This window comes from Marmota flaviventris, chromosome 2 (genome assembly GCF_047511675.1).
Source record: "Marmota flaviventris isolate mMarFla1 chromosome 2, mMarFla1.hap1, whole genome shotgun sequence".
Taxonomy (NCBI): Eukaryota; Metazoa; Chordata; class Mammalia; order Rodentia; family Sciuridae; genus Marmota; species Marmota flaviventris.
In genome coordinates this window covers 182,183,551-182,199,845 of record NC_092499.1, presented here as the reverse complement: position 1 = coordinate 182,199,845, position 16,295 = coordinate 182,183,551, and the positions used below count along the sequence as shown (strand labels likewise).

Below are 16,295 nucleotides of genomic sequence, written 5' to 3'. Positions count from 1 at the left end.
CCCCTCTGGCTCAGCAGCAGGTGCAGGTCAAGGCCTGGATGTGACTGGGCTAGGGTAAGGCCCTTAAAGTGACCCCTGGCCTTGTGACTGCTCTTTGGATGTACATCACCCATGGGGGGTGTTAATTCTTACTTTTTCTCTCTTTCCAGCATTCCTTGAAGAAAAGAGGAACCCGCTCCTTGGGGAAGACAGACAAGAAGCCTTCGGCTCAGGTACTGCCGGCAGCCCCCACAGGCAGGTTGTAGTCTGAAGGTGTGAGCCTAACTGAAGAGGCCTGGGGAGTCTCTGAGGTGCCCAGCCCTCTCCACCTTCTACCCCGAGCTACCTTTGTTTGCTTTCTTGGCCTCACGGCCCACCTTACTTCCCAAGACCACACTCCAAACCCATGGTTCTTACATGCTCAGACTCCCCCAGGCCCAGCAGACTGAGTCACCCAATAGTGAGTGCAGTGACCAGATCCAAAGGTCCAGAACCAAAGGCCTTCAACCTTGACTCTGCCACTTGATTCCTATGTTGTCAGGGTGATTGCTTCAACTTTCTGGCCTCCATTTTCTCATCTGTCCCTATCTGTGGGTTAGTTGTATGACTTAAAGTGCTCTTTGTTGTGCAGGCCAGGCACAGAAAGAATTCTGTTAGCTGCTAGTGGTACTGGATTGCCAGGGTCACATATTATCATTTAATCCTCTCCACGGCTGCAGGAGGAGGGGAGTGGGACTGCCCCATTTTACACATGGGGAAACTAGTAGGAATGGTGTCAGAATGTCACTTGCCCCCAGACTCCCAGACTGGGTGGTGTTCCATTCTTACTGCAACATCAATGTCCCCTCTCTGCTTCCTCTGACCCCCCAGCTCCTTCTCTCTCAGGCTGTGTCTGACCCATTCCCGTGTTCCCAGCACATACTCAGTGCTCCCCCAAATGCGGTGGCTAGTACAATCAATTGGTACTAGCCCATTGATTGAGTAGAATATGAATCACTCATTTACTAAGGATAGTAATTAGCCAACACTAATTTTCCTGGGTCATGTCTGTCCCCGTGCCCATCCGGTCCCAGGAGGACAGCGCAGATCTGAAGTGTCAGCTGCACTTTGCGAAGGAAGAGTCGGCCCTCATGTGCAAGAAGCTCACCAAACTCGCCAAGGAGAACGACGGCATGAAGGAGGAGCTGCTCAAGTACCGCTCCCTCTATGGGGACCTGGACGCTGCCCTGTCGGCTGAGGAGCTGGCGGATGCTCCGCACTCACGGGAGACCGAGTTGAAGGTGCACCTGAAACTGGTGGAGGAGGAGGCCAACCTGCTGAGTCGCCGCATCGTGGAGCTGGAGGTGGAGAACCGGGGCCTGCGGGCCGAGATGGACGACATGAAGGATCACAGTGGCGGCTGCGGGGGGCCGGAGGCTCGGCTGGCCTTCTCGGCCCTGGGCGGCAGCGAGTGCGGGGAGAGCCTGGCAGAGCTGCGGCGACATCTGCAGTTTGTGGAGGAGGAGGCGGAGCTGTTGCGGCGCTCCTCGGCGGAGCTCGAGGACCAGAACAAGCTGCTGCTGAGCGAGCTGGCCAAGTACCGCTCGGAGCACGAGCTGGACGTGACGCTGTCGGAGGACAGCTGCTCGGTGCTGAGCGAGCCCTCCCAGGAGGAGCTGGCGGCCGCCAAGCTGCAGATCGGCGAGCTCAGCGGCAAGGTCAAGAAGCTGCAGTATGAGAACCGCGTGCTCCTCTCCAACCTCCAGCGGTGCGATCTCGCCTCCTGCCAGAGCACGCGGCCCATGCTGGAGACGGACGCCGAGGCGGGGGACTCCGCGCAGTGTGTGCCCGCTCCCCTCGGCGAGGCGCACGAGCCCCACGCAGCCCGACTCTGCAGAGCCCGAGAGGCCGAGGCGCTGCCTGGGCTGAGGGAGCAGGCGGTCCTGGTCAGTAAAGCCATCGACGTCCTGGTGGCCGATGCCAATGGCTTCTCTGCGGGCCTTCGGCTCTGTCTGGACAACGAATGTGCTGACTTCAGGCTTCACGAGGCCCCGGATAATAGCGAGGGCCCCAGGGACACCAAGCTCATGCACGCCATCCTGGTGCGGCTGAGCGTGCTGCAGCAGGAGCTCAACGCCTTCACGCGGAAGGCAGACGCCGTCCTCGGGGGCTCTGGCAAGGAGCAGCCAGAGCCCTTCTCTCCGCTGCCCACCCTGGGCTCCCAGGGACCTTCCAAGGAGATCATTCTGGCCAAAGACCTTGCCTCGGACTTTCAGGTAAGATGGCCAATCATAGGTCCTGTCACTCTTATTTCATAGAAGTTTTGTACTGAATCATAACACGAGAGAAGGGTACAGAATTAAGCGCAGCATCTTTATGAACTTTCCACAGTGAACACTTATATGATCACCTTCTTGAGTGTGACCAGCTCCCCAGTAGCCCCTTCTCACCCCCTCTAGTCACTGCCCCTGCTCTTTGTGTGTGTGTGTGGCACTGGTAATTGAACCCAGGGCTTCATGCACACTAGGCAAGTGCTGTACCACTGAGCTACAGTCCCAGGCACTAGGCCAACCCCTCTCTTGATTTAGGTTTGTCTGCTGTCCTTGAACTGTGTATAAATTCAATCACACAATACAAACTCACCTGTGCCTGGCTTCTTTCCCTCCACATTGTTGCTTGGAGGAAACTTGTATTTATTTTTATTACTAAATATAAGCCCATTGATTGAGTAGAACATAAATCATTCATTTACTAAGGATAGTAATTGATTCTAAGGCCTTTTTTTTTCTGGTTGCCTTTTCTTATTTCTTTAATAATTTTGTATTTTAAACCAAGTATTGTTATTAAAGTCTTTGACCAGTTCCCATGCAAAGGCAAGAAACTTAATTTTCTAACAGTGACTAGCTTCCAGCCTTCATGTCCATAAGATACTACTTAGAAAAATTAAAATAGCAAGGGCATTTTGTCCAAACAAACAAACAAAAAAGCATTATTGCAAAAGTAATACATAAACATTCAAAGAGTTTCAGAAGCACCAGAGATAAAAAGATGGAAACCTCTTTCCCCTGCCTCCCACTTCCTACTGAGACCACTGTTAAAGGTCCAAAGGGGTGCTGTCCAGTATGGTAGCCTCTGCCACACTTGGCTGGGGTTGTGGCTCAGTGGTAGAACACTTTCCTAGCATGTTTGAGGCCCTGAGTTCACTCCAGCATTCCAAAACAAAAAATAAACAAACAATAACAACAACAACAAAAAAAAAAAAGAAGAAGAAGAAGAAAAAGAAAAGAAAGAAAGACAGTGAATGTGAAATAACAAACTGAGAAGGGGAACCTGAAGGGAAGGTATGTGGTCTAGGAACTTGACCTAGACCCTTAGGGCTTCTCAAACCAGAGCTGGTATGTCCTGGTATAAGAAATTGAGCAAAGAGGAATGGGGCTGGACTGCAGAGGGTGTTGGGAGGTGAGATCACATCCTGAGAGCCGTGTAGGGGTCTTTCCTTGTCATGCAGAGAGATTCAGTTCTTTCTGGTATCTTTTTTTTTTCCTTTGTTCCTGGGGATTGAACTCAGGGGCACTTGACCACTGAGCCATATCCCCATCCCTTTTTTGTATTTTATTTAGAGACAAGGTCTCACTGAGTTGCTTAGCACCTCGTCATTGCTGAGGCAGGAAGATTGCGAGTTTAAAGCCAGCCTTTGAACTCGCGATCCTCCTGCCTCAGCCTCCCAAGCCTCTGGGATTACAGGTGTGCCTGGCTGAGTGAGATTCAGCTCTTTCTAACAACCATACAGTGATGCTGTGCCATGATTTCTGTAACTCATGTCCTGTCGATCTGCTTGATCTGGCTTTTTAAGGCAAACAGATGGCTCCCTGTTGAGTCTCCCTCTTGGTTTTTCTTGAAGTAGGAGTAAGCTGGGACCACACAGGTGGTAGGACAGTTGGAGCTGTTTCAGAAGGTTTGTGCACCAAGCAGACTTCCATCAAATTAGTATTTTCACTTCCCGCTTATCTACTCATTCATCTTTTTAATAAACATTCACTGAGTGACAGCGGCTGGGCCTGGCTGGCAAGGTGAATACCTGGATCCTGCCCTCCTGTGGGTGGCCATAGCCTCTTCTGGAGCCCAGAGCCCTGGGGTGGAGCTGTTTCTGGCACCCCGTGGGCCTCTCCCCATGGTTGTCTTTGTTCTCTTCTGCCTGTGCCTCTGGTGCAGCCCTCTGACTTCAGGGATCTGCCAGAATGGGAGCCCAGGATCCGAGAGGCCTTCCGCACGGGTGACTTGGACTCCAAACCTGATCCCAGGAGCTTCAGGCCTTATCGAGCTGAAGACAATGATTCCTATGCCTCTGAGGTGGGTCTAGGCCTAGTGGAGCGGGAGGCCGGGTGCGAGGAGGTGGCTGGGGCCTCCCCAAGCAGAGATTCTCGGAGAGTGAAGAAGCGGGTTTTGAACATTCCCTTAATTTCCAACTTCCTGGCAGCCAGGGCAAAAGGAAAATAAGGAAATTTGGGCCATTTTCTTGGCCTAGTCGAAGGAAGTTTAAAAGCACATCTAAAGAATTTTTTTTTCCTGTTCTAAATTCCACTGGGAATTTGTATCATTTGATGGAACTACTAATCTATGTAGCTGGGAGGCAACAATCTCCATCATCCGGCTGGATTCAAATTGTGGATCCACCGTGTACCAGCTGTGAGATCTTGGATAAGTCACTTCACCTCCCTGATTGTGAGCTGTCATCTATAAACCTCATAGGTGGTTGAAAGGATTAAATATGTGAAAAGTCTTAATTTAAGGCCGGTGCCTGGGTGAGGATGAGCATGAGAATGATGATATACTGCTTGGGATCCAGGGACCAGAGTGCAAGTCTTGGTTCTGCCAGTGTGACTGTGTGACCCTGGACACACTCCCACCCTCAGTCTCAGCTTTCCCACCTCTAATACAGGAGGGTTAGAATTGCTAAGTCGGAGCTGTGGCTGTGGCTCAGTGGCAGGACACTTGCCTAGTATGTGTGAGGCCCTGGGTTCAATCCTCAGCACCACATAAAGATAAATAAATAAATAAATGATGTCCATCTACAACTAAAAAATATTATTAAAAAAAAGAAAAAGAATTGCTAGGATTCTCTGATTCTTGAGGAACTCTGGGTGTTCCTGAGTCCCCTCCTTATCCTACACATAAGCCTCTTCAGCATTTGTTAATGAACCTAAAGTAGGAGAAGGTCATGTGGGCTGGGCTGGGAATCCCTGGGACTATTGCACATGGAGACTTAGCACATGCTCAGGAGTGTAGCACAGCCTGAGCATGCTTTTTTGTGAGCATCCTTGGGAAGACAGCTTTGTGGTCCAGGAAGGCTTGCCTGCAACTGTACAGAAGAAGCTCCCTTGAAGCTAAGGAGCAAACTCTTTTCGTGATGTGGTCTGAGCTTCCTAATAACCTAGCAAAAAGGGGGAGAAAATGAGTGTTGGAGTGTAGCTCCGTGGTTGAGTACTTGCCTCACATGCACAAGGCCCTGGATTTAATTTTCAGCACTGCAAGGAAGGAAGGAAGAGGCCGGGGGAGGGGGAGGGAGGGAGGGAGGGTGGAAGGGAGGAGAAGTACGCATATTAAAAGCTTAGATAATTTCCACAAACTGACCGCTCCTGTGTAATCAGCACCGGGATCAATAAACAGAGCATGACCCACCCCCAGAAATTCCCCCCTTGTGTTCCCTTCTACTCACCATCTGGACTTCTAAAAGAAAAGACTAGTTTTGCCTGTTCAGCTGCAAAGACTTCTAAATACCATTTCCCCACAAAATGTAAAAATCTCATCTTTTTCTTAAGATCTTATTGCATAGTTGTTGTAAATAACAAATAACTACAACAAAATCTCTGAGCAGCAATGCATAAAGATATAAAGAAGAAAAGTCAGGATTACAAAATCATGTAGTGAGCCACCATTTACTTTTAGAGTGTGTGTACCTATCTATTACAACATAATAAAATACATATAATAAAGAAAAGTGTGTATGTGTATGTGTATATATATACATACACACACACACATACATACACATATACCCATTAAACACATTTTAATCCCCAGCATTTATGATTTAAGTCATTTCTAAACTTTTGCAATTATAAACAATGAGCTAGCTGGGTACAGTGGTGTGTAGTCCCAGCTACTTGGGAATCTGAGACAGAAGAATCCCTTGAGCCCAGGAGTTCAAGGCCAACCTGGGCAAGAGTGAAACCCTATCTCAAAAATAAGAAAGAAACATTGAAACAGTGAACATCTTCGTGAATCAAACTTAACTTTCATAATATATTATTTTTTTCAAATAAATTTCAGAGTAAAAATGTATCAAGTTAAAACTAATGGTAACTAGATTTGCTTTGCACTGTCTCATTTAATTGCCTCGATAACCCACTGAGGTAGGGACAGCCCTTGTGCTTGATCCGTACTTTAGGACCATTCAGGTCCTGCTTACAGTTGCTCCCCAGCCACTTTAATCTGTGACCACAGCCTGTGTCCTCTCCCTCCTCATCCATGTCCCATCCCCATCCTAGATCAAGGAGCTGCAGCTGGTGCTGGCCGAGGCCCATGACAGCCTCCGGGGCTTGCAGGAGCAGCTCTCCCAGGAGCGGCAGCTACGGAAGGAGGAGGCTGACAGCTTCAACCAGAAAATGGTCCAGGTGGGCGGTGCCCAGTCTTCCTGCACCTACTCCATCTGCTCCCAGCACTGAAGGCCGAGGGGCTGGGGCATGGCTCAGTGGTAGATCATTTGCCTAGCATGAGTGAGACCCTGGGTTCCATCCCTAGCACCACAAACTTGAAGGCGAGGTCTTTGGGAGTCCATGGGTCCTCAGAAGATGAGATGGTCAGAGGAAACTCAAGTCTTCCAGTTCCCTGCCAGAGCAATTCCTGCTTGTGATTGTACATCAGCTGAGCTGGGCTGGAGTCCTGGGTGTGTTGTTGGCTGCCTGTGTGACCTTGGGCCAGTTCTGTTTCCTCTCAGGCCCTCTTTCCCATCTGTGAAATGGGAAATGCCTGCTTTGGGCCTAGCTGGTAATCAGGGTGGTAGTTTGTTAACAGCATTTGTGAAGCCCTGACTGTAGCCAGACCATGGAACACACTTTCCATACCTTCTGTGCTTTAATCCTGTGACTTCCCCCAGAAGGTGTCCCCCCATTTGACTTATGGGGAAACTGGGGCCCAGAGAGTGGAAACGCTTTATCCAGGCATGTGCAGGGTAAAGTGGTGCTGGGATTCTAACCCAGGGCTCTGGCTCTCTTCACCACGACCCAGCATGAGTATTTCATATTCCTCAGCCTTCCTGGGTCCCAGGATGCCCTTTGCCCTCCCTGGGTCACCCCTCCCTGTCATTATCGCACACCCCCACAGATTCCTTGTTCAGTGTGAGAGTTCAGGAGAAACATCCAGCGCTCCACAGGTGCTCAGGGAATGATGACGAGGGTTTTTTAGTTGGACCATGCTGGTTTAAATCCCAGCTCTTCCCCTGGGTTGCTGTTGCTCTTATGAGTTACTCTTCCATGGATAAAATGAGCTGCTTGTGGTGGAATTTATGGCAGGGATCACCAACAGATCCACCCAGTTCTCCCCCTGCCCTTGACCTGGGCCTGGAGTGGGCTGGGAGTGTTGGGACCCTGAACTGACCTTGCTCAATCTCCTGTCCCCGGCAGCTGAAGGAGGACCAGCAGAGGGCGCTGCTGAGGCGGGAGTTTGAGCTGCAGAGTCTGAGCCTCCAGAGGCGGCTGGAGCAGAAATTCTGGAGCCAGGAGAAAAACATGCTGGTGCAAGAGTCCCAGCAGTTCAAGCACAACTTCCTGCTGCTCTTCATGAAGCTCAGGTGGTTCCTGAAGCGCTGGCGGCAGGGCAAGGTCTTGCCCAACGAGGGGGATGACTTCTTGGAGGTATGGTTGGGCTTGGGCCTCCGGAAGGTAGGGGGAAAGGAACATGGGAGGCAAGGGACATAGCACTTCATATTCACATTCACATGTTTGTAGGGGAAATCAGTGTGCACCAGTCCCTACTGGGGCTGTGACATAGTACATGTAGGACACGTTATCTTTCTAGATCCTGAAACATTCTCAGTTCCCAGCACACCCGAAGGCTGGGGTGTAGCCCAGTGGTAGAGTGTGCTCTTAGAACGAGCAAGGCCCTGGGTTCCATCCCCAGCACCAAAAAAGAAGAAAAATAAAAACAGACACACACCTGCCCCAAGGAGTCCAGAGAACAGGTTGTTCCCTGTGTACGTGTAGATCGTCAAAAGACTCTAGGTATCGATCCCTGTGACCAGTGTAGGAACTGAGCTGTTGATCCCTGTAGACTTGCTCCTCCAGCATACTTCACAGCCTCACTATGTTCCCAGATAAGTGGCACTTGGAAACCTCCTTTGTTTCAGTTAGCTTTCCCTCGCTGTGACCAAAATGTCTGAGAGTAACAATTTAAAGAAGGAAAATTTGTTTGGGGCTCATGGCTTCAGAGGTCTCAGTCCATGGATGACTGACTCCATTGCTTTGGGCCCAAGGTGAGGTAGAACATCGTGGCTGAAGGGCGTGGCGGAGGTCGACCGCTCAGCTTACGTCAGCTGAGAAGCAAAGAAAGGGAAGAGAAAGGGTGGAAGGGACTGCAGGGAAGATGCACCCTTCCAGGGCACCCCTCTCCACCCGTGCCCACCTCCTCCAGCCACGCCCACCTGCCTGCAGTGCCGGTTAGTGCAGCCAAGCTAGGATGGACTGACTGGGCCACAGGCCTCATAATTCAGTCATTTCACCTCTGAATATTCCTGCAGGAACACAGGAGGTTTGTGGGGAAACTTGATATCCAAACTGCAATATCCTTCATTTCATTTCTAGGACAGCAAGCTCTGGGTTTTCCTTCTACCTCTCTGGCTCCTTCTTATTTCCCTGACCTCACCTCGCTTTTTATTTTTCTCTTTGGTGGTCCTGGGCACTGAATCCAGAGCCTTGCACATGCAGGTTCTCTGTCGCTGAGCTCCTCCCACCTGACCTCACCTTGCAAGCTCACAGTCCCCAGGGCTCAGTCCTTGGACTGTGTTTCTCCTGTACCTGCTCTGACTGCCTTGGGGCAGCTCATCCAGGCTTCACTGGCCTTTCTTGGACATTGAGTTCCAAGTGTATACGTCCTGTCCAGGTGTCGCTCATGGACCCTAGATGTGTATTGTCCTGGGACAGATCCACTGGGTGTCTGATAGGCTTTGCAAACCTTATGTCCAAAACCAAACTCAGGCTCCTCCTCCAGCCCTGCTCGCCCAGTGGGTCAGTTCTTCTTGTTCCGACAAATGCTGTGGCAGCATCCTCTGCCCTTCTCTTTCCCTCACACCTCGTCTAATCTGTCCACCTCTCCAGAGTCTGAGCCATCCTCCACTGCCCTCTGACCAAGCCATCGTCACTTCCTGCCCGGATTCTGGCCATTGCCTCCTAACTGGTCTCCCTGCTTCTCCTTGACACCCTCCCACCAAGCATCTTGTGCTCAGAGGGTGCCAGGAGGAGCCACGCCCTTGTATGCCCCGTGAACGGTGCCCCTGCAGCTGTGCAGCATGGCTCCAGCTGCCCCAGTCACCGTGGTTATTTCTGAGTAACTCTTCAGGATGCCTCATGGTCCTTGGTGCAGAAAAGATATTATGGGTCACGCTGCTTGGCCTGGACGGTGCCCAGAGATCAAAGTTACGGTCTGGGAAGTCAGTGAGGACATCCTCCCACCCCTGGTTGAGTGTGGTTTTGACCAACAGGTGAACAGCATGAAGGAGCTGTACCTGCTGGTGGAGGAGGAGGAGATCAGCGCCCAGCATTCTGATAACAAGGCCTGCGCGGGAGACGGCTGGACCCAGAACACGGTGCGTTCTCAGCCCTTCCCGGCTGTGTTCCTTTGCCCATTCAATAATCACTTTCCGGGCTGCGGCTGTGGCTCGGTGGTAGAGCACTTGCCCAGCATGTGTGAGGCACTGGGTGTGAGGCACTGGGTGTGAACCTCAGCACTGCATACAACTAAATAAACAAATTAATCACTTTCTGTCACTTCCCCTGACTTCAGCTCTGCACTGGACACTAGAGCTGCAAAGGTTGTTCTTGCTTGGTCACTGTCCCCCTGTTCTCTATCCTTTGTGGCACGCAGATCATCCCAGGGCAGTGACAGAAGGCCAGGTGGTAGACCATGGGGTCACAAGCAAGAGACTAATTAGTTCTATTTGGAGCAAAAGAGGATATCATGACAGAAAAGGGGTTATGGATGGTGGGTTTTGAAGAATGAACAGGAGCTTACCTACTAGAGAACGGAGACAAGTCATTCTAAACACATAGAACTGTGTGTGTAGAGGTGTGGCAAGGTGTTCTGGAATTGGCTGTGGCTTAGGAGGTATATAATGGGGTAAAGCTCTCAAGCTCGGCTCCTATGAAGAGGGGCCTTGGGGCTGGGGCTGGGGCTCAGTGGTAGGGCACTCGCCTAGCACCTGTGAGGCACTGGGTTTGATCTTCAGCCCCGTGTAAAAAAAAAAATAAAATAAATAAAAGAGGGGCCTTTATTTTCTGGGACTAAGAACCCTCTGATCAAGCCACATATGAGAGAGAAGAGGAGGTTCAGACTTCTAGAGCCACACACAGTGAGTGAGCTGGGTATGGGTGGGAAATGGGGTCGTGGGCCTAGGAAAGAAGATTTGGAATTGGGTTCAGCACAGTTAGGGAGGCTCCTTGGAGGCCTCCAGTGGGTCAGAGAGACAGGCTAGAGGCTGCAGAAAACCTTGAGGAGGCCAGATTATTCGGCTCAATTTAGGTGGAATAGTTACTACTGTGACTGCGGGAGTCTTTGTTCGTGTGAGGCTGGGACTCACGTCTGCCCAGGAGGGAGCCAGGGCTGGGCTCATCCTGGAGGGGACCTGCTGGAGGCCCAGGGAGCCCCGAGCTGGGTTCCTTCCCACCTCCCACGCTGCTGACCCAGGCCTTTCCTCTCTGCAGCCCAACGAGTACATCAAGACCCTGGCCGACATGAAGGTGACGCTGAAGGAGCTGTGCTGGCTGCTCCGCGATGAGCGCCGGGGTCTCACGGAGCTTCAGCAGCAGTTCGCCAAGGCCAAGGCCACCTGGGAGACAGAGCGGGCGGAGCTCAAGGGCCACGCCACCCAGGTGAGCCCTCCCCAGACACGTCTTCTGCCTCTTGTCCTCAGCCAAGCCCACAGCTGTCAGGTCTGGAACAGGATGCCCAAGCCACCTCCTGGAGGGACAGGAGCCCCTCCCTTCACCTTGTCACCCAGAGAGGACAGAGGCTTGCCTAGAATCATCCAGCACGGGGACCAAGATAGTGGGGTTCAGGAGTCAGTGGGCCAGGGAAGGAAGATGGAGAATTGGCAGGCACCTCTGCCCCTCTGCTTCCCGGTGACATGCCTGATTTGTACCCAGTGCCGTCCCTGCGATGCCTGGTCTCTCATTGCTGCTGTCCTTATTTGCTGCCTCCTATCTGAGGGGACCCCTGATACCTGGCTGTGGTTTGCTCCCTCCACTCAAAGTGGGAGTCTCCCCTACAACAGCCCAGCTGGACCAAAGAAACTTAAATAGGATCCCTGGGATTTGGGTATCTGCTTTGTGTGTGGGGACAAGTTGCTGCCCTACTCTGGTCTGAAAAATGAGAAGGCTGGGCCTCCCACCTGGAGAGAATGCTCTGACTCCACAGTGTGGGGCTGGGCTCCCTCTTCCTCCACCCTGTCCCTGCTGCAGGCCGACTTCCTGGGCATTGCCACCTCTGGGAGGTAGTACTCAGATGGTCTCTGCAGGACACATGACAAAACAGGCACAGAGAGGTTGAGTCCCTGTCTTGTGTCACCCAGGGCAGACCTTACCTTGCACTCCGACTCCTGACTTCTTCCTGGGCCCTCCGATCCCTCCTAGGCCTCCTGCAGACCTCCCAGCTGCTGCTCATCTGCATATTCCAGTGTCCTTTGCTCTGCTGTGCCCCAAGCTCAGCCATTCCAGGGCTCGACTCCCTGACCATAGCCTGGCAGGTGGGAGGCATTGAATCATGAGCTGGATATAGGTGTGCATCATCCTGCCACCCTGAGGTCTGCGGCCAAGAAAGGCATCGTGCAGAGTGATTTCTGCATATGTGCATGTGTGTGCATGTCCCCATGCAAGGCCCATGAGGGACAACGTGGGGTTCAGCTTTCCAGGAGTGGAGCTAAAACACAACCCCATTAACCAGAACCTGCACTGTACCTAAGAGTAGATAAATACCGTGACAAGCGATAACTAGAACCCGCTACGTGACCTGGGACAAAACTGACTTGACCCCCTTAGAACCTCTTCCTCTGAAAAACACAAAGTGGTAGTTAAATTGCAGAGAAAATGACCGAAAACCCCACAGTGCAGCTTGGCTGGTGGGAAGAGCTCCACACCGAGGAGGGCTGGTTGTGAGGGGGAGGTCACCGAAGGCTTCCCAGGGGACGGCCCCCAAGGAGCCTCTCTCCCCTTCCCCTGCTGGTGCCCAAGAAGGGAGGAAGGAGAGTAGAGGGGCCCGAGGTGCCAGCTGCCCAGACTGCTCCCACCCACAGATGGAGCTGAAGGCTGGGAAGGGGCCCGGGGAGCGGGCAGGGCCCGAGTGGAAGGCGGCCCTGCAGAGGGAGCGAGAGGAGCAGCAGCACCTCCTGGCCGAGTCCTACAGCGCAGTCATGGAGTTGACACGGCAACTGCAAATCAGCGAGCGCAACTGGAGCCAGGAGAAGCTGCAGCTGGTGGAGCGGCTGCAGGGTGAGAAGCAGCAGGTGGAGCAGCAGGTGAAGGAGCTGCAGAACCGCCTGAGCCAGGTGAGGCTGGCCCCAGCTTAGGCTGATTTGAGCCACAAGGGAGAGTCACTGTAGGATAAGTTCATGGGTAGCATCTCCTTCAGGTATAGCTGGATCCAGGTGCTCAGACAGTGAAGTCTAGAATCTCTTTCAGATATAGCTGGAACCTTGTGTTTAGAGATTGCAGTAAGGACTAGGTCTCTCTCTGCCTCAATCTTTCAGGACTGCTTTCCTCTTGTTAGCTTTTTTTTTTTTTTTAATATTTATTTTTTAGAGTAGATGGACACAACACAATGCCTTTATTTTTATGTGGTGCTGAGGATTGAACCCTGGTCCCGCCTCTGCTAGGTGAGCGCTCTACCACTGAGCCACAATCGCAGCCCTCTTGTTAGCTTTACTCTGGTTTTGTTTTGTTTGGTAACAGGAATTGAACCCAGTGGTACTTAACCTTTGAGTCACATCCTCAGACTGCTTTTTGGGGGTTTTGTTTATTTTATTTTATTTTGAGACAGGGTCTTGCTAAGTTAGAGTCTCACTAAGTTGCTGAGGCTGGCGTCAAACTTGCAATCTTCCTGCCTCAACCTCCCAAACTGCTGGGATTGCAGGCATGTGCCACCACACCCAGCCGCTTTACTCTTTTCTTAAATTTTACTTTGAAACACAGTCTGGCTAGGTCGCCAAGGCTGACCTCAGACTTGTTTACGTCTCCTGCCTCAGCCTCTGGTAGCTGGAATTACAGGCATAGGCCACTGTGTCCAGCTTGTATACACTTTACTCTTAAGCAAGCTATTTCCAAATATGACCACTCTCAGTTTTATGCACGTAACTTACAGTTTAGCAATCACAATTGGAAAGGTTTCTTTCCCACAAGTTTCTGATTGGCCAGGTGTGAATCATGTGCCCCAAACCAAGGGACCAAGAGGAAGGAGTAGAGTGATTCCCATGGGGAAATTGTAGTCCTTAGACTAAAATGGTGGGTGGAGAGGTGGGGTGGGGGGATGAAAAACAGCCAGTGAGCAGTAAGCTGCTCTATGCTTCGTGTCACGTGCCCGGCACACCTGTCATCCTGTGTAGTGTTTGTTTTGACTTTTTTCTTTTCTTCTATTTTTTTTTTAAATTTTAATTACAGCACTCAGTACTTCATCTTCATATAAGAATATTGCCCAGAATGGTGTCCTAGCCCTGTATCCCAGCTACTTGGGAGGCTGAGACAGGAGGTTTGTGACTTCAAAGACAGCCTCTGCAAGGGCGAGGCACTAAGCAACTCATTGAGACTCTGTCTCTAAATAAAATACAAAATAGGGCTGGGGATATGGCTCAGTGGTCAAGAGCCCCTGGGTTCAATCTCTCGTACCAGAAAAAAAAAAAAACAGGGGGAGGAAGTTGTGGATGTAGCTTAGAGGTAGAATGCTTTATTTAGCAGGCATGAGGTTCTGGGTTCAATCCCTAATACCTAGAAGAAAAGGGGAAAAGGGCCAAATATTACAAAAGCCTATTCTCTCCCTTTCTTGCTATTTAAACAATTTATATTCAGAGTTTTATTTCCATTTTTGATTAATTGAATCATAATGCACATGTTATTTGCACTTTGCCTCTTTCATGGAGAGCTGTTCACAACAGGCTAGAGGAGGCCTCATCTTGTCTGACTGCTGCTTGACCTTCCAAGCATGGGGACACCAGAATTTAGTATTCCATATCGACAAGATCTAGATTGTTTCCAGTTTTTCTCTATTTAAAGTAGTGCCCCAGTGAATAACTCCAATGCACATTTTTCCACACATGCATGAACATTTCAATAGGATAGATCACTAGAGGTGAAATTGCTGTGTTCAAGGGCATGTGCATTTATAGTTGATGGGAACTGCCCAGCCAGCCCTCCAGAAAGGCTTCACCCAGTTGCACTCCACCGGGAGCACAGTGAGAAGGGCCTGTTTTGCTTTATCTTTGCCATTTTGAAACATCTGTTTATCTCCAGGTGTACAATGCTGTCTTACTGTTTTAATTTGCCTTTCTCTGATTCCTAATGAGGGCCTGCATCATTATGATCATTTGCATTTCCTCTCTTACTGCTGTCTCTAATCCTCCAGCAGCCCTGCAAGGTCACAGTCACTAACCCCCTTTTTCAGATGAGGAAACTGAGGCAGAGTGATATGTCCAAGGTCATAAAGTGAGTAAGAGACAGGCCTGGAATCTAGCAGAACTCTCACATCTGGCAAGTTCCACTCCTGGGCCCTGACTCCTTCCCTGCAGAGATAGAGATCCCCTGAGGGTCATACCTACTAAGGAGCTTGTGCATGGTGAGTGGAGGATGGCACGCTAACATGAGTTCCAGAACATTCCATGTACCATGTGGAAAGCAGATCAGATGCATCCATTTGCACCATCAAACGAAATTCCTGTCTATAGGAAAGTAGTTTCTTTTTATTATATTAACAATAGGATATTTTAAATGATTTTAAAATTATGAGATAAGTTCCATAACATACCTGGGGAAGCATATCGGCCCACAGGCCAGGCATACCAAGGTGCTACTCAGCTAGCTGATCCATGAACTGCAGCATGAATTAACAGCAATAATGGTTACTATATTAGATACAATGACATCCATCAGAATGCCTGCAAGAAATTGCTCTTATTATCATTTTCCAATCCAACTCAGGTAGCTCAGAACTGCTACCCTCTAGAAGGAACCCTCTGGCTCCTGGCCCATGATGCTCCTCCCAGCTGCAGGGCAGAGCCCAGGATGTGGTCCTGCTCTGGGCCTCTGCTCACTCATGCCCGTCACTGATGCGTGCTCTTTGCCCTTGCTCAGCTGCAGAAGGCTGCCGACCCCTGGGTCCTGAAGCACTCAGACCTCGAGAAGCAGGACAACAGCTGGAAAGAGGTGAGGGTCACCCGTGTTGTCTGGGCTCCTGGCTGGGCCATAAATTCCTTGCTTGTGGGGATGTGATAGGAGGATGTTAACCCTATCCCACAGGTCACACAGCCTTGCACCTCAGGCACCTCAGGCCCTGGGGCCCCTATGCCTCATGGGTCCTCCCCATGGTTTGGGACTTGGGAAGTGTCCTCTGTCAGGGTTGTGATTCCAAGCTGGGAGAAACCCCCAGCCTCTCTTGCTTTCACCTGTGCATCTGTGGAAAGCAGACCTTCCGTAGGCGTGGAGATCAGTAAGATCACATTGGTGAAGTCTGCACTTAAGGCTCAGGTGCACTGTCAGAGAGCAGCTTGCTGAGTAACCAAAGGCAGTGTACGGCTATTTGCATTACCCTAGTTCATGACCACCAGAGGAAGTGGGGTGCCATTTAGGAGGCTTGATTGCAAACAATGAACACTGATTCTGGGGAACTGAGGGGGAGGGTCTCAAGGGGGACTCACCCAGGGCTGGCAGCCAAGGAAGGCAGCTGTGATAACTGGTGCAGGTGCTGGGAATTGTGCCTCTAGAACCAGAATGGACAAGCCCAGGCAGTAGCTGCATGGTCATTGCTGTCATCATGAGTAGTCTTTCTTGTTTTTTTTTTTTTTTTGGCGGGGGGGTCACTGTTGACAG

At 50.9% G+C, this 16,295-nt stretch overlaps 1 protein-coding gene and 1 long non-coding RNA gene across 3 annotated transcripts in view; one reads left to right on the top strand and one right to left on the bottom strand.

The window, feature by feature from the left end:
- Mtcl2 (microtubule crosslinking factor 2) overlaps positions 1-16,295 on the top strand; it is a 69,903-nt gene that overhangs the window by 36,439 nt on the left and 17,169 nt on the right. The window contains exons 4-12 of the mRNA XM_027945369.2: positions 150-212; positions 1,053-2,234; positions 4,171-4,308; positions 6,507-6,632; positions 7,641-7,871; positions 9,713-9,817; positions 10,932-11,099; positions 12,518-12,769; positions 15,561-15,632. Of these exons, the coding sequence (XP_027801170.2) occupies positions 150-212; positions 1,053-2,234; positions 4,171-4,308; positions 6,507-6,632; positions 7,641-7,871; positions 9,713-9,817; positions 10,932-11,099; positions 12,518-12,769; positions 15,561-15,632 (2,337 nt within the window). The remainder of the gene's footprint in view (positions 1-149; positions 213-1,052; positions 2,235-4,170; positions 4,309-6,506; positions 6,633-7,640; positions 7,872-9,712; positions 9,818-10,931; positions 11,100-12,517; positions 12,770-15,560; positions 15,633-16,295) is intronic.
- LOC114100585 (uncharacterized) lies at positions 10,141-16,212 on the bottom strand. Of its 2 annotated transcripts, XR_003584096.2 has the most exons (5): positions 16,124-16,212; positions 15,235-15,300; positions 15,025-15,148; positions 11,618-11,737; positions 10,141-11,056 (listed from the first exon to the last, which is right to left on the bottom strand). It is a non-coding gene; the product is annotated as an uncharacterized lncRNA (long non-coding RNA). The 2 variants fall into 2 exon arrangements; XR_003584097.2 differs by lacking the exons at positions 10,141-11,056; positions 11,618-11,737 and adding an exon at positions 14,147-14,201.